General features: G+C 56.3%; 1 protein-coding gene across 1 annotated transcript in view; it reads right to left on the bottom strand.

The window, feature by feature from the left end:
- PPP1R37 (protein phosphatase 1 regulatory subunit 37) overlaps positions 1 to 23,365 on the bottom strand; it is a 39,688-nt gene that overhangs the window by 7,501 nt on the left and 8,822 nt on the right. The window contains exon 2 of the mRNA XM_027619925.2: positions 432 to 529. Coding sequence (XP_027475726.1) covers positions 432 to 529 — 98 coding nt within the window. The remainder of the gene's footprint in view (positions 1 to 431; positions 530 to 23,365) is intronic.

Below are 23,365 nucleotides of genomic sequence, written 5' to 3'. Positions count from 1 at the left end.
AGTGAGACGTGGATTTTGCTTTTTATGCCTGTAGTATTATAACTTAAAAAAAAAAAAAGTGTATGCAGAACGTATAGAGACCATAAAGAATAAACATACGTATGGCTTTTCCCCTGGGGAACCGAATTTCTTCAGGGAGTGACAGTTAAAATTCTTACTTTATATCATTCCACACTGTTTAAATATTCATAAAGAGCCTGATTGCTTTTACGACTGAACAGAGGATTTTCCAGGATGTATTTACATGGGCCCTGGGCTAGGTAGCCGGGCGGGGGGGTGCTCTGTGCACCTTTCCCTGCTCAGGGAAGACCCCAGAGGCCCGGAGGCTGCTGGGGGGGGAGGGGAGGGGACAGAGAGAGAAAAGCTTCACCCTGGGGACCCCCCTGTCCCCCTCCCCTCGCTCTGACTGCACCCCACCCCTGCCCGGGTACCTGGAGCTGCCGGAGGAGCTTGGGGATCTGTCTGCAGTTCAGCTTCTGGCAGGCTTGCTTGTAGGCACCAATGACCTCATCCACGGTCACGTTCTGGGCTGCAGGTACAGAGGACCCAGGCCTGTGATGCTCCGCACCCTGGGCGCCCCTTCACCCCCTGCCCCCCACGCCCAGCCTCCACAACAAAACGCCCCTTCCGATGACCCATTGAGTTCTGCCCTCCCGTCAAGGCCCCTCGATGCCACTGCTGCCCTGTGGAGGTGGCCCCAGGGCCCCCAAATGAGTCAGCCCCTCCCTCCACACCTTCCCATGGCTCCTCGAGCAGCTCTGCACAAACATCACGCAACTAACATCACAGAACTTTTCTGCTTGTCTGGTTGTCTCCCCTACTAAATGGGGAGGGCAGGACTGGCTCTATCCTGGTCACCACCTTGTCCCAACACTGTCCAGCCCAGGGCCAGGCCCAGAGCAGGTGTTCAACTTGTGTGTGTGTGTGTGTGTGTGTGTTTTCCTAGATGAGAGAATGAATCTGTACTTTGATGCTATGAGGAATCTGAGCCCAGAGAGGTGAAGCACCTTGCCCAAGGACACACAGCCGTGAGGGGTGGAGTGGGGAAGTGAACTCTGCTCTTAACTGTGATGCATGTGGCCTCTCAGAGTCCCCACTCCTGAAAGAACACCCTCAACAGCAAAAAAACACCCCCCGACAGCTACTCGGCACGGGGCCTCCAGTTTGGGGGACACGGCGGCAGTCAGAGGAGACGGGGCATGGCCCGGGTGCCCAGGGTAGCAGGCAGTGCTCCCAGAATGAAGGGATGGAGCCCAGGCGCAACAGCTGCACAGCACAGTCCCTGGGAGGCCCAGGACCCATCACCACACTCCAGACAAGGCTGGCCTGTCTGTCTGCACAGATCTGCCTTCTGTGGACATTCCATAAAGACAGAGGTAAGCAGGGCGTCTGGGCGGCTCAGTCGTTAAGCGTCTGCCTTCAGCTCAGGTCATGATCCCAGGGTCCTGGGATCAAGCCCCGCATCGGGCTCCCTCCTCAGGGGGGAAGCCTGCTCTCCCTCTCCCACTCCCGCTGCTTGTGTTCCTGCTCTCGCTGTCTCTCTCTGTCAAATAAATAAATAAAATCTTAAAAAAAAAAAAAAAAAGACGGAGGTAAGCAGTATGTGGCTGTTTGTAGCCAGCCTCTCTTGTGGAGCACAGGGGCTTTGAGTTCCGGCCCCTTCACAGGACTGCACAGTAAATGCCTGATGTATACATTTTGTTTATCCATTCACTGGATAAGACATTCATACTGTTTTCAGTGTTTGTCTATGAAATATTGGATTCTGCCCCAGGGCAGCCGGGAGAACAGGAAGGGAAGTCTCCGAGCAGGGGAGGGGCAGAGTCCGGCTCAGGTGGAGAAAGCTCTTGGCGTCAGCAGAATGGAGTGGGCCTGGGGACGACAGGGCAGGCAAGGAATGGAGCAGGAAGGGGGCCTTCTGGCACACCTCGGCCTACCCTCACCCTGCTGCCACCCTGGCCTGGCCCTCGGAGCCAGCAGGAGACCCTCTCAAAGCTTCCAGGTAAGCGTCTCCCAGTGGACTCTCCCTCCAGATCGCATCAAGCACTACCCTGTTTTCTAGGGGAGGAAACTGAGGCTCAGGGGGGAAAGCTGCCTCCCCGAGGCTGGGCAGCTGGTACAGGGCAGAGTTGTGCACCTGGCTCCAGAGCTTTCTCTCCACTGTGCTGGACCCGCTGTGCTGGAAGAAAGAAGCGGACAGAGGCCCCAGCTTAGCCCCTCGCTTCCTCCCTGAGCGGAGATGCAGGTGACCAGCAGCCTCCCCGGTGCCAGCCACCTCCTGCCCACCCAGCGAGGGAGCTCTCTGACGCCTGGTGGCCCCCAGCTCAGGAGCTGGCCCTGCCAGGGAAGGCAGTCCCCGGGGCTCGAGCAGCTGCCTCAGGGGGTCCAACCAAGCTGGGTCTACTGACCCCCGAGGGTTCCTCACACATGAGGGAGGAAAAATGACCTCTCTACTTTCACTAAGTGAACTACAATGAAATGTAGCTCTTCCTTATTAACATGGGCAAAACACAAGAGAGAGAGAAGAGAAGAGAAATAGTGTTTAGCAGACCCTGCAACTTCGTCATCGCTAGGAAAGACAGGTGCTTCCACGCGGTGCACGGGCTGCCGCAGATTTTGAAAGCACATCACTACTCTGAGGGTGGCAGTCACCAGAGCTCCTGCTCTCTCCCTGAGCCAGTGAGGAAGAACGCAAACACCGCGTTGCAATCTAAAAAAATTTTTTTGCTAACTGTATTTGGATATCCTTTGTAATCCTACTTTAGTTTTTGCCTTTAAAAATCATCACTTCAGGGGCACCTGGGTGGCTCGGTCGGTTAAGCATCTGCCTTTGGTCATGATCTCAGGGTCCTGGGATCAAGCCCCAAATCAGTTTCCCTGCTCAGTGGGAAGCCTGCTTCTCCCTCCCCCCACCAGCCCCCCATTGTGCGCGTGCTCTCTCTCTGTCAAACAAACAAACAAATAAATAAAATCTTAAAAAAAGACAAAACAAAACCATCACTCCAAAGGGTGCCCGGCTGGCTCCATTGGTAGAGCAAGTGAATCTTGATCTCGGGGTGGTGAGTTCAAGCCCCACGTTGGGCACAGAGTTTAACAAAAAATTAAAACAAAATCATCACTCTGAGAAGGGGTGCGCAGGCTTTATCAGATGCTCCCCCAGGCAAGCTCACTTCAAGAAAGGCCCCAAGGCTGGGTGGCCTGGTCACATCAGATGGGAATGAAGGAGGGCGTGGGCACACGGGGTGCCATCGCTAGCGGTTCTCAGCGTCCTAGAGCCTGCAGGAAGTAAGAATTCTAAGGACGCTCTCAAGCTGCAATCAATCCCTTAGGTGTTCAGTTCGGACATCCCAGATCCAGCATCCCAGCCCTGCCTGCTGGGTTGGTCTTTGTTCTGAGGAGCCTCCTGGTAAGCTTGAAGCCCAGGGTCTCTAACCTGGCCAGCTCCGCACCAGCCACAGCTGCCGGCCGGCCACCCCTTCAGCCAGGCGTCCGTGGGGTTTGCAGGCAGCACAGCCTCACACAAGGCCACCGCCAGAGCTCACAGAGGTCGCATCCACCCAGTCACTTACAGAAGGGGAAACAGAACAGGGGCCAGGAGGAGTGGACATATCTCCAGAAGTGGGAGAGCCCCTCAGGCCCGGAGTGACTTAGCGCCCCCTGGTGACAGGAATAACAACTGCAGCTTTGTCACTCCCCTCTCGAGCTGAGACTTTCGAGAGGGGACAGCACTGGGGAAAGACACTGAAGGCACAAGAGCGGGGGATAGGGAGGTGTTCAGCCAGTCCACGGCAGCCTGGGGGCACCCCCACCCCACCTCGATGGCCCCAACAGCACCACCAGCACACCCCAAGTCCTGGCGCGGCACCAGCGGGGACACAGGAGAGCGTCAGGTGGCTCGGCAGTGACCTTACGGTCATCATTACGTATGCGGGCTTCATACACGGATTAACGAAAACAAACTACCGTATTGTTTGGGAATGAGATGAAACGTATTCAAGTATAACAAAACTGAACCGATTTAAGAAAAAGTGGAAAGGTAACAGCAGCATGGGTGGTGCCGAGAAAAGACCGCGTGGCATCTAGGCGGCGCTCACGCTGTGCCAGCCCCATGCCCAGCTTTCCATAAGCCGGCAGAACCCCAGGCCTGGCCCCCCTGCACGTCTGTTCGCTTGTGATGCTGCGGCGAAATGGTCAAGGGGAGAACAGGGTGAAAGTCTGAGGAGCGTGGACTGAGAGAGACAAAGCTCCCCAGCCCCGGTGTGAGGTCTCCAGCCTGGGGTCACCCACCCCCGGGCTTCCACAGCCTTAAGGAACCACACAGGCCTCACCACGGCGGGCACGAGTCAGTGAGCAGCTCCCTCAGCCGGCCGGCCCAGCCTGGAGGCTGCAGAGTGAGGGCACAGCCAGGCCCTGAGTCCTCGCGGCCTCCCTCCCCGTCCACCCGGGGCTCCCTACCGGAGACACGTGGTCTCACAAAGTGGGTAAGAACACGGGCTCTGGAACCAGAGCGCCCGGGGTTGGATTCTGACTCCTAATTTAAAACTCTTGACGCTGAGCAAAGCGATTTCACCTCTGTGCCTCCATCACCTCATCCCTAAAACGGGGCGAGGGTGACTAACTCCTCGGCTACCTCTGGTGACAGAGTACGACTTCATCCCTCCGACCAGAGCTTAGCATACTCATCATAGGTGCACACGAACCCGTCACGGCCGTGTTTTCTCCCCTGCTGGAAAGCAGGGACCCAGAAGAGGCATGCAAGCACCTGTCCATTACGGAATGGCCGGTGAGGCCGGGTGGACACGCATGTGTGGGAGCAGGGGGGACATGTGTGCATGTGCGTGTGTATGTCAGGTCAGGGCTCAAACGTGTTCACTCAACTCCCCAGTCCAGTACCCTGAAGGTCCCACTCAAGCAGGGGCTGGAGTTCAAGTGGCTGTCAGAGAGGAGGGGACGGCAGCAAGTAAGGGAGAGCACGCGCCTGCTTGCCAGGGAAGGGGGATCCAGAGCTCCTGGCCTGGGATCGGAAGAGCCGTCCTTGACCTGGCGAGGCTGTGACTGACAACTGCGACCACCGCTTCCCCTCTCTGAAAGGGACATCTGCAGGGTCTCAGGAGATGACCTGCGAGGGCACTTGCTAAGCAGCCGCACGGTGCCAGGTCTGAGCAGGAGGCACGAGTAGACCAAGAGGACACGGATGGCGGGCACCGCTTCCAGGAACTGGGAAGTCACGGTGGGAGACCCGATGCTGAGGTACGTTCTAGGCACAGCTCGGAGATCCGAGGCTGGCAGAGTTACGACTCCATTTCCTAAGAAGGGGAGGCCAGCTCAGAGAGGGCAAGTCATCTGCGCGAGGTCCTGGGGCCAGGAGAGGCGGGACGGGAACACACAGCAGACCCGCGCTGGTCTGACACTGGAGCAGGGCTTCTCATACTGCTTTGGCCTGAGCAGGAAGGGTCCGGGGGTAGGGGCAGGCTGGGGGGCCCCCCCGGACTCTGGGTGAGGCACAGTGTGAGCTCTGGGGAGGGATGCTGCTGTGCAGCAGTCGGTGGGTGGGACCTCCCACGGGGGTGAGGCTCTGCAGCTCGCCCCAGCAGCTCATGCCAGTCTGCCATGACGAGGCTGTGAGGCACACGGAGCCTGCCTCCCCCTCCCAGCTGTGCTGGCCCTCACAAAGGGAGGGAGAGAAATCCAATGCCAGGCATCGGATGACAGGCAGAGAGACATCTGTGTCTGGTGCGGGGCTCTTGGCTGCACACAGGTGCAAAGGCACCCCGGAGACACAAGGAGAGGCTGGGCACCAGGGGGCGGCAATGACTCAGGCCATCCCTGCCAGCCGGGAGCTGGTGGGAGAGAGAAGACACAAGTCCTCCCAGTGGGAATCAAAAACCAAGAAACAACAGTGTGGGGAGGAAAGGGAAGGGGCAAGGGAGCAGGGGCCCGGCTCTCCCCGCTGGGGCTTCACATGGACAAGACAGCTACAGAGCAGTGGGCAGCGGCCCCTGGGAGGGGGAGGTGTAACAGGGCAGGAGCAGGCCCGGCAGGATCTAGGACAGCACGAGGGAGTGCATGGGAGGGCAGAGCTGGGAAGTGAGGACCCTGCTCTCCGCCTGAGACGGGAGCCACCAGGGCTGGGCACAGGGCAGTGACAGGAGCTACTTGAGGCCTGGGGAGGATTCTATTCCAGAGGAATGGGGTCTCTTGGAGACCGCTTTATACTGTGCCCAGTAACAAGGAGCCTGCCAGGGTGGGGACACCAGAGGAGACAAGTGAGGTTTAAGAGTGTGGGGGAGCCCAGAGCCCGGGGCCTGGGTTCTAATCCCCTTCCTAATCCCCCTCCCCCCCCATCAACCCACAGCATGTGGCCATGACCTCCCAGGGCTGGCCTGCAGCATCAGCAGAGCCTAACTTGGGAGGCTGCCTGCCTCGCTCTTCCTATGCCACGAGGGAGGGGCACAATCACATCCACCCACTCGACAGACAGGAAACCAAGAATCTCGTGGCAGGTGGGTGGCCTGGCCCCAGCAGGAGGCATCTCTCCACGTGGGACCCAGGAAACGGGCTCTCGGGGCTCTTTCCTGCATGACTCCCCAGGCTTTGGTGCTCCCATGGCTTGAGGTCTGTGGAACCACCATCCTGCCCTAAACCAGGCCACTTGGGCGCACACCTTCGGGGCAGAAGCCTGGCTCAGAGGGGACCCGGCTGGTGTTCAAGGCACAGGCAGGCCTACAAGCCCACAGCTGCACTGTGGACGCGGTGAGGCTGTCACCGCGTGTGTCAGACACACAACCCGTCCTCCCAGAGAGTGCTGCCTTGGCCTCGATGCCGGTCAAAGTACTGAATGGCCTGCTTCCCTGGCCACCCTCCCGCTGCCATCCCGGGACCCCAGGGGGACCATGCTCATTACCTCCACTCCCCACCGCCCTCCCCAAAGGTTCCAGGGGTGGACAGCAGTCAGTCCACAGCCCCGAGGCTGACCCTCATGAAACCAGCCACAGACGGTCCCAGGGCCATGCTGGAACTGTGCAGAAAGAGCTCTCCTCTGCAGGGCTGGGGCTGAGGTTACCTCTCATTTCTGGAGCTGCTGGTGGCCATCCTGGCATCCACCAGGAGGAGAGGGCCTCCCCAGGCAACTCAGAGGAAAGGTGAGCTCAGACGTTTGAGATCCTGGACCCAGCCAGGCCTGAAGCTTGACCATTCAGGATTCCTCAGGTCCATATCCAACAAATTCTCCCTTTTTCCTTCAGCTGCTTGGAGTTCAGCTTCTAATCCAGGAGAATTCCAACTTAGGTGCCATCTTGCCATTCATTCAGCAAATACCTCCCGAGGCCTACCACATGCCAAGTTCTGTGCTGCACTGAGAGACGGGGACGGCTCTGACCTGGCCCCCACCCTCTGGGGGTCCTTGCTGGGGGGGTGGAGGCAGGTATGCCGTAGGAAGGCGATGCGAACACCCCAGACTGAGCTAAAATGTGATAGTCAGGAGGGAGTCAGCTCTCAGAGGCCCCTTTCCTTCCCCCAGGGCACGGTGCTCCAGCCACACCCCCAACTCTTCTTCCCAGAAGGCCCAGTGCTTCCACACACCTCATACCCTCCCTCCCCTCTCTCAGGTCAACTCTCAGCACAGATGTCTCCTCCTCCGGGAAGCCCTCTCTGACCTGCAGGCTGGGTCAGGTCCCCTTCTCTAGGTTTCCCCATCTCGGCCCTGCCCATTCTGAGCTGTCACTGTCGGGAGACAGGCCTGTCTCCTTCCACTGAACTGAGAACCCTGGGAAGACAGGCCAGGGGCGTGGTCCAGGCCGTGTCACCAACACTGCCCAGCATGGAGGCCAGGCACAGAGAAGGCACCAAGACCGGGGGAGGGAGTGGCAGACAGAGGGACGAGCTCACATCTGGCTGTTGTACTAGGCCTCTGAGCAGGAGGGGCCCACCTGTTCCGTGGGGAGAGACTACTGTGGAGGCCTGGCCGAGGGCCTCCCGGCCCAGGAAGCCTGGAGGGAGGTGAGGATGCCGGGGCCTAGCCCTGCCAGCAACTACTCATTTTGTGACAGAGCGCTCCTTGCACAGAATGGCAATAGCTGCTCTTTAGCTCAGCCGCTTCCCTACCAGGCGCTCCGCCAGGCACTGCGCGCTGAGCTGCTCACCCTCGCCAGAATGCTGCCGAGCGGAGCGTGCCAGCCCACTGCCCACCACACAGAGGAGGAGACCTCTCATGACACTAAATGCTCTCCTAAGTCACGAAGCAGGGAGGAGGCGGAGGGATGGTCAAAGGCAGGAATGTCGAACCACACCCCCCCACCGCCTGCCCACCCCCGTCCTACCTTGGTGCCCAGAGGTCCTCAGGCCCTCAGCTGCAGTCTGGACCAACAGGTTTGGGGGCCTAGACATGCAGCCTTCTCTAATAACAGGTTAGGGAGGCTGCCAGAAAGATTCCTCTTTCTCTTTAGGGTTGCCAGGATCTGGAGAGCCAGTCCTGTCCCTTAGCAGAGCCACCCTCCGGGGCTCCTCACAGTGCCTGCTGAGACCCGAGTGGCTGCACTGGCTGGGCATGAGACGCACAGGTGTGGGGCCAGCCTGGTGTGCTCTCGTCCCGGGACAGCCCTCTCCCCTCCATGCCCCCACAATAAGTAGCCACTGATGTCCCCCACCCCGCCCCGCCCTATCCCAGAGCCTCCCTGCACGGTCTGCGAGACAAAACTGAAAGCAATCACAGAGGAGGAGCCCCATAGGCTGCAACAGAGGGTAGGGAGGGAACACGGAGGCAGGGACGATGGGCAGACTGGGATCTGCTGGAAAGGGGACACCTAGAAAAGTCTCAGCGAGGACCTGAAGAGTGAGACAGCAGAGAGAAAGACATCCTGGGCGGAGGGAATTTTGTGAACAGGTACAGGCATGGAGACTGCGCAGTGTACCTGGGCAGTGAGCCACATAATCAGGAGGGCCTAGGGTGTGTGAGGGGAGGTGGGGGGCACCCATGGAGGGTCTCAGTCACCAAGCATGGGATAGGGGTGTCATCCTAGAGCCGTCAGTGGCAAAGCCTATATGCAGAAGAGGCAGGAGAGCAGAACTGGCCCAGTAGTCAAGGTACCTACTCAGTCCTTGTCAACGACAGAGGTGTCTGTTCATAAGGCCTCAGGGCCTTTGCACCTGCTACCCTCTGCCCAGAGTGCTCTTTCACCTTTTCTCTCCACGGCTCTATCCCTCCCTGCCTGCCTTCGGGTCTCTGCTCCAACATTACCTCCTCAGAGGCCTTCCCTGACCACCCTAAATAAACAGTCCCCTTTGTCACTGTCCATTCCTGTATCCTGCTGCATTTTCTGTGTGGCACTTCTCACGACCTGACAAAGCTTTATACTCTGCTTAGGAGACAATGAGAAGGATTTTATTGCTTTTGTTCACTGAAGTATCCGCAGAAGGGTATGCAGAGGGCACACTGTAGGTGCACAATAAACGCTCATTGCCAGAACAAACGAACAGAGGTGGGGCAAAGAGTGGGTCTCTGGAATCGAAAGAAAAGGGGTCTGAGTCCCCAGTTCCACCCAGGCCGGCGGGTGGGCTCAGGGAAGGGTCCTTCCCTCTTGGGACCCGCATGGAGGCAGTGAGGACCTAGCTGTGATGAGGTCATGGGTGAGCACACGCTTAGCCCCCAGCTGACCAGGGCAGATGCCCTCCAAGCATCTTCATCAGGCGTCTAGCTCCTTCCTGCTCTCCGGAAATGCCACACACATTCCTCCCATGGCCTGGGCTGTCCCAAAGGGGGGTCAGGGGGCAGCACAGGGGCACAGCAACACAAAGCCTCCTGCAGCTTGACATAGCGAGGAGACAAAGCCCGGGCGCCTGAGGCCTCACCACCTCTGCTGTGTGGTCCCTGTCCCCTCAGAGCCAGGCGTCTTGTGCTGCCCAGGTGCAGACAGAGCTGCCCTGTCCCCACCCCCAAGCCCCTCCCCAAGCCCCTCCCCAAGCCCCTCTGGGCACACGGGCAGCCTGAGGAGCCTCTCTGGTGCTCTGAGAAGCCATCATCTTGCCCCGACTCCCAGACTGATTTACAAGCCCGATCTCGTTTATGACTCCCAACAGCCCTGGGAAGCTTCCCAGAAGAGGTCTGGAGGTGGGAAGTGACTCGCCCAAGGACACTTTTCCAGCTGAAAGCAGAGGGAGGGTCTGGTCCTCATCTGCCAGTCTCCACGGCTGCCTTCCTGACCACTGGGCTGGCTTGTCTGTGGGCTCTTACCTACGTCTCCATGCCAGCCACCAGCACGGCCTCTTTCAGTCTGTTCCCCAAGGCAGAAAACTGAGTTTTAAAACACTTAAACACGCTGTGATCGGAGAATAAGGGAAGATACAAATGAAACAAAAGTATGCCAACACCATTCTCTACCTACCAGACAGGCCAAAGCCTACACGCTGGACAGCATGTACTGGTGACACTGGGAAGCAGGCGTGCCCTCAGGCGGCTGCTGAATATGCCAACCGTATGGTACAAGCCCCTCCACAGGCAATCTGGCAATACCAGTCAGAATTCCAAAATCCAAATGCAGATACCCTTTGACCCCCCCCCCCCATTCCACTCTTGGAGATGCAGTGTACAGATACCCTTGCCAAGATGCAAAGATATATGCCTCTCCAGTGATTCACTGCAGGACCGTCTGCACCTGCAGAACGGGGCCCGACAGCACTACCCAACAATGGGGGAGCAGCTGATAAAGACCCGGACCACTCAGGGACCGGAACTCTCTGCGGCCAGAGAGAATGAGGACACTTGCTCTGAGCCAACAGGGAACAGTAGCCAAGATACGCTCAAGGAAAAAAAGCTAGGTGCAGAACAGTGTGCTCATGAATGCTACCTTTCATGAAACAGAAAATAAAACTCCGTGCTGTCAAAAAGCAAACTAACATGGGAGAGCCTGGCTGGCTCAGTCGGTGGATTGTGAGACTCTTGATCTCGGGGTCGTGAGTTAAAGCCCCATGTTGGGTGTAGTGATTACTTTTAAAAAAAAAAAAAAAACTAACAAAACTAACACAGAGATGGAGTACCAAGTGCAGCAGCTCAGGAATCTGGGAATGAAGGCACTCTGCCCCTTCCCTGGGCCTCACAGCTGCCCCCAAAACCACAACAGAAAGTGAAATGCGCCCTTGCCCATGTCAGCTACAACCCCTGACGCCCTGGGCTTTAAAGCCACTGCCCCTGGGGGACGACCCCCTATCCTGCCAGGCTGGGGGCTCATTCCAGGACCTGGCATAGATCAGCATACTAGAGGGGACTCTGGGGGACAGCCGCTGGATGCCAAGAGGCCTGGACCTAGAGTGGGGCGGGGACGTGGCCCAGACAGAGGGGAGGGGAGCAGCCAGTGGGTAGAGGGCCAGGTGCGGACTTCTGGCAGCCCCACCTACTTGGAAAAACCTCTGCCTGTGACTCCCCAGGAAAAACAAAGGCACACTGGTCATGAGCAATTCTTCCCAGTGAACAATCATGCAAGCTTCCTCCATCCCCATCAGCCTTTCAGTAGCTCAGAGGGACCAGGGGAGCGTGCGGGTCACGCTGCAGCTGGGCAACAGTACGTTCCCCAGCAGAGCGCGCCCTTCCCACTGACAGGGCTCCAGGAACCTCGCTGCAGTAAATGACTACTCTGGGGCAGGGGGGCCAAAGCCTCCCCTCCCTTCTCCCCAGGGACCCAAGGGACAACGGGGAGGACACCCCAACTGCACTGGACAGGAGATGGCCTCAGCCTGTGGGTGCTTCGTGCTCTTCCCTGCCCCCTCCAGGGAGGCAAGTGGCTCTTCTCCATGCTGCCTGCCTGTCGCCTGCCAGGAGCTGCCTGTGGCGGGCCAGCTGCAGGGGGCAGGCTGGGCTGGGCTTGCAGAAGCAGCCAGGAAGCGGCAGGGCCCCGGGAGAGCCTGCCCACTCCAGTGAAGGGCACAGATAGCAGGTACCATGGGCCTGCCCCACTCCCCGCCCCGCCCCATCCTGACCTTCCAAGCCACTTGGCCCAACTGAATGAAGATCCTGTTACAGAAACATGTGAGATCAGAGGACGCCTGTAGCTTTCTGAGTCTGGTGGGGCAGAGGAAGGAGGCAGACCACAGGACTTACCTCAGGCCCCCTACAGAGCCTCACACACAGCAGGAGCTTGATAAGGCCAATGGTGCTCTTGGTTGAAGGGGAAAGTCAACGCCCCAATCCCTGGGTCCCCAGGGGCACAGGGCACACTAAACACCCACGTCCCAGCTATATGACAGGCAACTTTTAATTCTAAATTATTACCACTAACTATAGCCAACACTTATGTAGCATTTTACATACGTTAACTCCACTTACTGCTTTCAACAACTCCATGAGATCGATTATCCCTATTTTTCAAATGGGAAACTGAGGCAAGGGAAAATTAAGAAGGCTGCCCACGGTCACAGAGCCAATAAAGGGAAGGGGCAGGATTTAAGTCCAACAGTCTGGCTCCGCAGTTCTTGCTTTTAACACATTTTGCCACCTTGCTGGTCACAACCACCATTTAGGGTACAGATACCCCTCCCCAACCTTTTCCAGAAGAGGAAACCAAGGCGGCGGCGGGGGCGGGTAGGGAGAAGCACTTGCCAAAGACACACAGCTAGGACAGAGAGGACCGTGCCCTCAACGCTCAGCTCATCAGGCGTGGGGTAGGGGGTGACCCAGCCCCATGGGAACAGCTGTGACGCTCAATATTCTTATGCAGGCCAGGTACCTACCCATCGGCTTCACTCCCTTATTCTCTATCCCAGCCCTTGGCTCATTCCCTTCCACATGCCTCTGTCTGTCTATAATGGCTCCGCTGGCTGCTTGGCCAGGTCTGTCTTGGCGGCCGCTGTGTCCCCAGCACAGGCCTGGGCACAGAGCTCAATACTGGCTGGCTGATGGTCAGAACCACCAAGAAAACACATCCAATCCCATGGTGAGTAGAGACTAATGACATCCACAAAACACAAGTGCCCAAGACTGCCCCACTAACCAACGGCATTCTGCCGGGACGTATGTGGGGGTACTCTGTAACCTCGGTGAGCCCCCAGCTGGAAGGGGCTCCCGAGGGGATGTGTACATCTGAGGACACTGGTGATTTTCCACCTGAGGAACAGTACAGCCTGGTGGCTGAGGGCATGGCCTTCAGGGTCTCATCACACCAGAGTGTCTGCAGGGCCCAGGCACCCTTCTCTAAGATCTTCCCCCTGCCCCCACAAGGGTGACATAGGCCCTCGCAGGCCCCATTGGACAGGAAGGATGTGGATTTTTGCTAAGCCTGCACGAACTGCCCGGGGCAGGCACCTGGACTGATCAGTCCCATCCTGGCCACCTGGAAGGCCAGGCTTCTTTGGCCCACGACCAGGTAAAAAGAGAAACAAATCACAAGTGCATGTGGCCCAGGCAGCTGGTACCAGTCCTGGTTCCTGTTGGCTTTCAGAACCCCTGGGAACTGGCAGAGGACCCCATGTCCTCCCAGTGAACACCCTCATTTACCTCACACAGCTCCAAGTGAATTCTGGCCCTGACAACTTAAACGGACCCCAACTGTCCCAGGAGAGGGCCCTAATCTCTTTAGGGTTGAGTCTCCACATCTGGAAAATGGAGCCAATGAGACCGAGACACACACACACAACAGAGGCTTCTAGAAGCAACCACCGAGATCACCTGTAAGACGTCTGGCACGGGGTTGGTTGCTGCTTGGTAAACAGTGGCCACTGTCATCACTGGGCCGGGGCCTGACACCTGGGCAACAGCTCGGGGCGGGAGCCGGATGAGCAAAGGGCAAACGACGCCATCAGCCCCAGCCAGAGGCTCACGGCGCACCTGCCCCCCACTCGCTGCCTCCACCTGTCCCCTGCCACCCGGCTCAGAAGCACTGGTGACACACGCTCCCATCGGCCCGTACGCAAATATTTACCCAGGGCTGGCCTCTTCAGGGGGCTAAAGCGAAGACTTGGGGACAAGTGAGCACCAACAGAGTGGCCAGAAAGCAGGTGCAGGGACAGGGGAGGCGGAGGAACCACCGGGCTCACGGCCTCCCACTCAGGTGTGCCTGTGGCGCTGGGGGCCACGCAGTTCTGTTCCTCAGTCTACCTGTCTGTGAAAGGGAGCCGCTGCTTCCGATCTCACGGCTCTGCAGCGAGGAGTCAGGTGCACGGGAGGGACAGCCCTCTGTCGGGTGCTCCGGGCAGGCCCGCGAGCTGCCAGGCTCCCAGGGCGGGCGTCCAGGTGAGCTGGGCTTACCCTCTGTGTCTCAGGGTCCCCCTCCATCTGTAAAATGCGGCAACAATCCTACCTCCCTCGTGGGCTATGGGAAGGAGAGAACGAGCCACAGCACGCAGAGCGTTTGGCGCCCCGCCAGCCCCCCACGGGCGCTCTGCCAACAGCGCAGGATGATTCCTGTTGTTAGTGATCCTCAAACCACAGTGACCCTGCCCAGCCCCGACCGTCCTCTGGGACTGCACGGCTCCTGCCTTGTCCACTTTGTGTGAGGGCTCTCACAGCCCTCTTCAAGAGAACACCCACGCCCGCTCTCAAACTCCCAGAGGACTGGGGGGACCTCACACTTCTCAGGGCACCTCTGCCCCGGCCCCGCACACTGTCAGGAGCCAGCGGTCGGGCATGACTCGACCCAAAGCTGCCAAGGGCGAAGGCTGTATCCTCTCTATCTGCCACAGGGCCAAGCACACATCCAAGCACCTTGTGTGCTCACTCCCTGGAGACATGGTGGGCTTTGGGCCAAATGGGCCTGGGGCTCAGGTCCACCTCTGACACGTTCTGGACCCTGGGCTCCATTTCTTCCTCTTTTTTTTTTTTTTTTATTTTTAAGTAAGCTCTACACCCAACATAGGGCTCGAACTCACGACCCCGAGATCAAGAACGACATGCTCCACCAGCCAGGAGCCCCACCATTTCTTCCTCTTAATCCCACCTACCCCCAGGGTGAGTGTCTCAGCAGTAACCCCACAGATCCTTCACTGAACACCTGCTCTGCGCCGCACTCTGTGTGGAGTGATGCTGGACACAGCAACCAAAACAGCTCTCAGCCCTGCCTACACGGGGCTCCCAGTCCAGTAGGGGGTAGAGACCCGTCTCCAGACAGTGATGACCCAGAGTGGGCAGGGCTGGGGCAGGGGAGCCCAGTAGAGTGCCTGACCCCGTCTAGCGGTCAGAAAGGGCTTTGTGGGAGAAGAGCTACCTAATACTACTGGTCATGCACATGCAGGGACCAAGTGGCCCTCACCACTGCGCTCCAGAACGCAACTGTACCTGGCATAAGGCAGGTGCTCCCCAGACAGGTGGGAAGGAGAGCCAGGGAGAACGAGCAGCCAAGTAACAGAGGGAAGAGCCACTGGAGAGTCTGCCACGACCGGTAAAGCTGTGTGGATCCACCAACTTACAACCAGCAATCCCACTCCTACGTCTATGCACCTCGACAAATTCTTGCTCACAACCCAGGCTTCATGTGCCAGAAAGTTCACAGCTGCACCAGTTTGTAATACTGAAAAGCAGAAACAGCACAATGGACAATCTGAGGCATGGTCAGACAGTGGAAGATTCTAGAGCACCTACATGGATGAAAATGGGAAACATAACGTTGAGAGGAAAAGCAAGACCCAGGAGTCCCCTCACGATGCAACACCATTTTTATAAAACTCAAAAACAAGCAAAACTAAACACTGCATTTGTCGGTGTGTGCACGGGCACACACACACGTACATAATAAAACTTAAAGAGGAAGCCCAGCTACTCAGAGGAGCGTGACTCTTGATCTTGGGGTTGTCAGTTTGAGCCCCACGTTGGGTGTAGAGCTTACTTAAAAATAAAATCTTAAAAAAAAAAACAAAAAACCACACGCACAAACCCCACAAGGCATGACAGTCATAACATTCAGACATTCAGGATAGTACTCTTGGAGTTCTGTGCCCCCCACGCCCCAGAAGGAGAGGAGAGTTAATGGCAATGTTCTCATCCCTAAATTGGAAGGTAGGCTCAGAGGTCCTCATTACATCACACTTTAACACTTAACGTGTATGTTACACATATAGTTCATATGCCCAGAAAAGGATTTAATTACAATAACTTAAAAAAGCAGAAGGAGGGAAAAGACTGTAGCAGCAGAGGGGACAGCACATGCAAAAACTCTGTGGAGACAGAGCTGATGGTGCCTCTGGGGAACTGAAGGTCACCATCAGGGTCAAAGGAAGCAAACGGGAAAGGAACCCAGCACACGTCCGGGGGCGCCGATGTGCCTGAAAAAGGACTGCAAGTCACCCAGTGGCTCACAGCTTCTTATCACTGCCACCCGCTGAAATCCCATGTAGGCCACGGGCCAAGCTCGGTGAAGGGGGCCTCTGAGAAAGTCGGTGCCCATCAGGGGACAACCAGCCCTGCCAGAACCAAAAGGGCTATTTCAGGCTGCCCGCCTCAGGCTTCCGGTCAGGGGCACCAGATGGCCAGCTGAATGCGGAGGCACTGGGAGAGTTTGAGTTGAGAATTAAAATCAAGTTACTGTGAGCTGTTTACTGGCCCAGCAAAGGCTCCGGGGATGGAAATGGGTGCCTGGAACTTCTTGTTGCCCAATCTGAGTTTCTCCATCTACAGAAGGTGAGCAACACCGCTTACCTTCATGAGGTCGTTTGGTAACTAAAGGATATATTTATTCCTCAATTTTCTACCAAATGACATAGGCTGGGCAGGCAACGGAAAACAAAACATTCTGATCCCTGCCCCTAGGGAGTAACTGCTAGGAAGACAGACAAATACACACACAATTAAAAGCAGCAAGTTATTAGAAAAAAACACTCATAGGAAAAATAGGGGCATGCAAACTTAAGACTGGAAGGAGGAGTTAGGACAAACCTGTAAGAGAAAAGAACGTGTAAGCTGAAACCAAAAAGATGAGTTAAGAGTCAGAGATTCATTCCTTCAAATATTCCTTTAGTGCCTATTCTGGGCCAGGCCCTGTTCTAGATGCCAGGTCTGCCCCAGTGAACGCGATCATCATCCATCCTCTCCCAAGCCGCTTACACCGGGGCACAGTGGGGGCAGAAGACAGTGAGCAGATTTAAGCAAACAGTAGCACACCAAAGGTGGGGAAACCCTCCCAGGCAGAGAAAAGAGGCAATGCAGAGGCCTGGCATGTGGAGCAAAACCTAGGGATTGAGGGGGGCGCGGCATGAGACGAGGCAGGAGCCATGAGCTGGAACCGCATCCCACAGGGCCAGGAAATGGTATTCTACAGGGATTGGGGAGCTGCTCAGGGGTGATGGCATATGATAAAAAGGACCCTCACCCGTGGGGTGCTGACAACATGGTGGCCCTGGCCAAGGGGGGAGCTGGACTCTGGGCTTCAGGACTTGCTGAGCCCTGCAGCTGTGGCAGACTGGATGTGTCCAGGAACCAAGACAGGGCTGCCTTCTGCAAAGGAGCACGACCTCCGGAAGCAACTGATGGCTCCAAGTCACAAAATGAAGGGCCCCACGAGCTTCACCAGGTCCCTCAGCCTGGTGCTCAGCAAACAGCAGCTGCAGTTGTGTTTACAGGGATCATCTTTATAATCTACTGTTGCTTGGCCCCGGCCTGGTCGCCACTGAAGAGCCCTGCTCTTATGCTGCACCGCCCTGAGGACCCAGGCTGATACTGCCTCATCTGCTCTCAGACCTGGCCACCAGAGCTCCTCCACTCTGAGCTGCTCCAGCTGGGATGGATGCCCTGCTATGCAGATCTGGTGAAAGAGCAAGGGAGAAAAGGATTCTTTTTAAGAAGGAAAGAGGGCACCTGGCTGGCTCAGTGGGTGGAGCGTGCAAATCCTGATCTCAGGGTTATGAGTTTGAGCCCCACGATGGGTGCAGAAATTACTTAAAAATCTTTAAAAAACAAAAAAAGAGAGAAGGAAAGAGGCGTCCTGCTCTGCTCATGGGCAAGGCCAATGATACACAAGGAAAAATATACACCAGTACAATAAAATTCCAAAGAGCCAATTATTTTCAATAGGGAAGGAGTCCTTACAAAAGGTCCCAAAACAAAAATGGGCAAAGAGCTTGAAGAAGGAACTCCCAAAGAATGTAACAAGGTAACAATAAATAGATTTAACTACCAGTCAAAAGAATGCTCATTAAAACAAGACACCATTGGGGCACCTGGATGGCCCAGTCAGCCGGGCGTCTGACTCTTGATTTTGGCTCGGGCTGTGATCTCAGGGTCGTGAGATCAAGCCCCGTGGCAGGCTCCACGCACAGCTTGGAGCCTGCTTAAGATTCTCTCTCCCTCTGCCCCGCCCGCCTCCCTCATGCTCTCTCTCTCTAAAATACCCGCCCCCCACCGCAAAAAAAACAAGACACCATCTTGGCATCAAGATAGCCCAATGCAAATATTATTCATTCATTCATCAAAAAAAAAAAAAAAAAAGAAATCAAGAGATAAAACCAAGTCCTGTCACTCCAGGCCTACAGTCCTAGGCAGGCACAGATGGTATCTTATCTAAGGTTTCAACGGTTCCTACCCTCTGACCTCGTAAAACCACCTTCTAAGAACTTCTGAGAAAGCTCCCCATAATGAACATCAAGATTCATGGACGAGGATGAACATCGCTGCATTATTTATGCTACTGAAAATGGGAAAGGACCCAAATGCTCAGCAATGCGGAAATGCCTACAAGTAATTACAATGGCCCAATGATGTATTTTAATCCTGCTTTTTAGAAAATGAAAACGGGAGAGTCAAACGTATACAGAGTATCCTCCCAGTTTTGTTTTTATCGAACTGTGGCAATGCACCTAGCTACAGGAAAGAGATGGAAAGGAAATGCTCTGGCATTTAATGTTGAAAACATTCCAGGTGGTGCAAATCATTTCCCTGATAGGAGTCTTGCATCTAGAATATATATAGAACTCTTACAACTCAGTAATAAAAAGACAAACAATCCAATTTTAAAATGGGCAAAGGATCAGAACAGACATTTCTCCAAAGGAGATACACAAGTGCCGGATAGGCACGTGAAAAGATGTTCGACATCACAAGCCGAGCCATCAGGGAAATGCAAATCAAAACCACAATGAGATACCACTTCACACCCTCTAGGGTGGCTAGAATCAGAAGCACAGACACTGAGGCGCCTGGCTGGCTCAGTCAGTGGAACATGCGACTCTTGATCACTCCTTAACTCAGGGTCGTGAGTCTGAGCCCCATGTTGGCAGTCGAGTGTACTTTAAAAAAAAAAAAGAAGAAGAAGAAGAAAGAAGATGACACAACATTAATATCCAAGGTGTGGAGGAATCAGAATCTTCATGTGCTGGGGAGGGGAAAACCAAGTGTGGCAGCTGCTCAAATGGTTAAACAGGGCCACTGCATGACCCAGCAATTCCATTCCTGGAGAAATGAAAACATACGTGCACACACAAACTTGTACCTTAACATCCACAGATTATTCATCATAGCCAGAAAGAGCAAACAACCCAAACGTGCACCAACAGATGAAGAGAGAAGTAGAACGTGACGCAGCCATACGGTGGGACGTTCTTCAGCAACGAGGGATGGAGTTCTGACACATGCCACAATGTGGGTGAGCTCCGAAAACATCAAGCGAAATGAAAAAAGCCAGACACAAAAGGCCGCATAGAGTGTGATTCCATTTATATGAAATGGCCGGAATCTAAACAGACAGCAGATCAGCCCTTGCCTAAGCTGGGGAGGGTGATGGCTAGGGGGTGCAGGGTTTCTATGGTGAGGGGGGGAAGAAATGTTCTAAAATCGACTGTGATGATAGATGTACAACTCTGGGAAGAACTGAAAGCCAATGAACATACACTTTAAATGGGTGAAATATGTATGAATTACAGCTCAGTCGAGCCCTTAAAAAAAATTCCAGATGGTGAAATTAACAAGTAATTTTTAATTTTCTTCATTAGACTTTCCAAGTTTGTTTTGTTTTTTATGATGAACATATCTCACTTTTAAAGTCAGGGGATCAAGGCAGCGATCCCTTCCCTAGTGGCCAGCCTCCAGGGTGACTGCACACCCCTCTCCCCGACTCCCCTTACCAGCTCCAGGACAGGAGAGGAGAAAACTAAGACCTTGGCAGCCAATAAGCTCACGGGGCTCCATGCTGGGCTAGAGATGGGGAGTCTCCATTTCCCCAGAGCACAGATTCTTTCTCTAAATACCACCTTCACACAGGCAGCTGGGGGGACCCCATCCTGCCCCAGGATGAGCCACCCTGCCCCTCAAAGCTACAGAGGTGGCGGAGGAGAGCAGTGGGAGGCCTGTCCTGAGTTCCAGGCCGTTTCTCTCTGGCCTGCTGCCTCATCTATAAAACAAGGAGGTTACGCCTCCACCTCTGATAATCCGTACTCTGGAGATGGGGAAGGGGTCTGCGCTAGCCCTGGGTTCTCTTGGCCGGGTGGTTAGTGAGCACAGGCAATCGGAGCCAACAGCTGGTGGTGGCACCGTAAGTCAGAGGCCCGCCTTCGAATGCCTGTTCCACCCACTGGGCTCACTGGCCTAGGATGTCCTCCCCTGGACCAGACAGAGTCAGGCTGCTGTCAGACATGGCAGCTCTAAGCAGGGCTCCACGAGGGCATCCTCTTTGGGCCCTCTCCCTACCCACCGCCCCCGGACCTCCATCCTAATGTTATGACATTCCCTGAGCATCTGCTCTGTGCCTGAGACACAGCAGTGACTGAGACGGACTTGGCCCTGCCAGGGCTCACGGTCCACTAGGGGAGATGGACCATCACCAGACAGGGACGACCCGGAGTGGGCAGGGCTGGGACGGGGAGCCCAGAAAAACTTGGCACTGCAGATCCTGAGGGCTGAGCCCAGGCCCAGCAAGGAAGGAGGCTCCCCAAGGGAACACAGCACTTCCTGGTATTCTGATCAAAGTGGGGAGAGTTGGATCAGGAAGCAAGGACCCCACCCAGGGAAAGAGGGGAGTTACAGAACAAAGAGTGAGACGGAGGAAGGAGGGGGAGGATGGAGGCTTGAGCTGGGTGGCTGCATGCCACTGACGTCCTCCACCTCCCTCCTGTTGGGGGGAACAGGGAATCAGGTCACCTGCCACAAAGGTGGAAAAGCAGATCAGTTACCAGAATGCAGGCTCTCTCAGCTCCATGCCATGATTTGGTTCCTTCAGTTGTGGGGGTGATCTATGTAGAGAGATGGAGAAACACACACAGTGGGAAAGGACCTCAGACACCATCTTGCTGCAACAGAGAGGGCAGTGCCTTGGCCTACGACACACAGCAAGTCAACAGCAAACCCAGCTTCTCCTGCGCTCTACCAGGCTGGCTAGCTTTGGGGTCTGCCAAATCTGGCAGGGGGACATCAGAGGCAACCTCCCCTCTTCACACTTCCTTTTCTGGACATGGGCTACACGAGGGCAGGGCCTGTCTAGTACCCAAGGCCCCCCACTGCATACTGCTTCCTTATCCACCTGCCATATAAGCTCTTGCTCAGAGCCAGGAGCAGTGCCACATGGTGTGGGCACCAGGGGGTACAGTAGCACCAAAACCAAGCCATCGTGCCTCAATGATGTGCACAGTCTAGGGGGCAAGAGAGAGTATCAGCAGGCCTACAGATAAATAGACCACCTGACAGGGGATTCAGAGGGCCAGGAAGAAAGGGTCCACTGGTACTTGAAGGACAAACCAGAATGGTGAGAGCGAAGCCAGCATTCTAGGACAAGATGGGGGAAGTTCCTCCCATGTTCTGCCACCATGCTTGAACCCAGGGAAGACGTGAGGAGGGCGATCACAGTCATGGTCAGTGAGGGCGGCAGGGGCCGGGCCTCCTAAGCTGGTGCAGGGACTCTGGACTGGGGGTCGCAGGTCAGAGAGCGTGATCTGAAGTGAGAGAGGAAGCGGGTCTGCCCTCCCGAGCATGTAGGGGGAGCATGAGAGAGCAGGGGCAGCAGGCACAGGGAGCGGGTGCCCGTGAAGAATGAATACATGGGTGGGTGAACAAATGATCCCTTGACAGACATCCCCCTTCCCCGACGCTCTTCAGGGCTCCCGACTTTCTGAGGCCCCGGCGACTGGGTTTCAAGGGCTCCAAGGCACCCAGACTGGGGCACTCATTAGCCGACCCACTTCAGCTGAATCCCTAATGTGCCTGGGTGTGTGAAGCGCTGTGCCTCCTCGGGGGAGCCGACGGACAAGATGCGGTCCCTCGGGGAGTGTCTGAGTCCAGTCGGGGGATATGGACCCAATAAACAGCAACAGCCCGAGGCATCACGAGAACCCGAGCGCAGCAGGACCCTGCCCGGGGACTGTGCAGGTGGCGTCTGAGCCCCCAGCATGGGGAGGATGAGCAGAAGTTGGTCAGGAAAGTCAGGGGACTGGCCAGGGGCACACTGAACAGAGGGAATCGGTGTCCCTGGGTCAGGAGGGAGGGCCTCCACCAGGCTCAGAGGCGTGGACCCCATCCTGTGGTTCGGAAGGGGTCCTCAGAGGTTTTCTGGGAACACAGCAGAGGACGAGAACCACTCCTTCTGGTGTGAACGTGGCTCCCCCCGCCCACCCCAGCCTCGGCTCTCGCCTTCCCGCTGCTGTGAAGATTAAACGAGTAGATGCATGTGAGGAGCTCAAACCTGGTAAGGGCTCCATGAAAGTGAGCTGTGATTATCACCACCACCCCGCCGCCCCCATCATCCAGGGGCACGACCCCTCCACCGGGTCACTTCCCTGGTGTCTGCCTTCATGCTCCAGGAAGGCAGGGAGTCCAGCTGTGAAGGGGCTTTGCTTTGCAGAAAGGGGAGGGCTGCAGAGACCGCTGGAAGCTCCACCACGGCGTGCCTGCAGACAGCTGCCAGGAGACTAAGAGTGGAGAGACGCAGGGGTGGCTGTGACGGTGGCACATGGGTCTGACCCCAGTGGGTTCCAAGAGGGGCCGGCCACCCAGCCAGGCAGGACATCCCAGCTGGGATCCAACAGGACCCCCCCCCCCCCCCGCCCCGCCACCGAAGCATCAGACCGCAGGGCTCTGGACCCAGGCTTCTGCCGGAAAGGAAGAGGGCGTCAGGCAAGTCACATGAGCTGAGTGGCTGTCAGCAGACACTTCCCAAACTGCCACCCCCACCTGAGGCAACAGCTCGGCACCAGCTGCAGAGTAAGGAAGCGGGTGAGAATAACTTTAGAGCACCTACTGTGTACCTCCAGCTGATGTGAGGGCCTGCGGAATGCCAGGCACCGCAAAGTTCTGGGGACGGTGACGGGAGCCAAACTGATATGGGCCCTGCCTTCATGGAACTGTATTCCAAATGGGGGGAAATATAACCAGAGCACAATGACGTCTGTAATTCTTTTGGGCGTCCAGCCTCTGAACCCCTCCCTGGAACTGGGGACCCCTCTACCCCTCCCACACTCACTTCAGGCCCCAGCC

The sequence above is a fragment of the Zalophus californianus genome, chromosome 17 (genome assembly GCF_009762305.2).
Source record: "Zalophus californianus isolate mZalCal1 chromosome 17, mZalCal1.pri.v2, whole genome shotgun sequence".
NCBI lineage: Eukaryota > Metazoa > Chordata > Mammalia > Carnivora > Otariidae > Zalophus > Zalophus californianus.
Note: the sequence above shows the minus strand (reverse complement) of the source record. Positions and strands in the feature narration are given on the sequence as shown.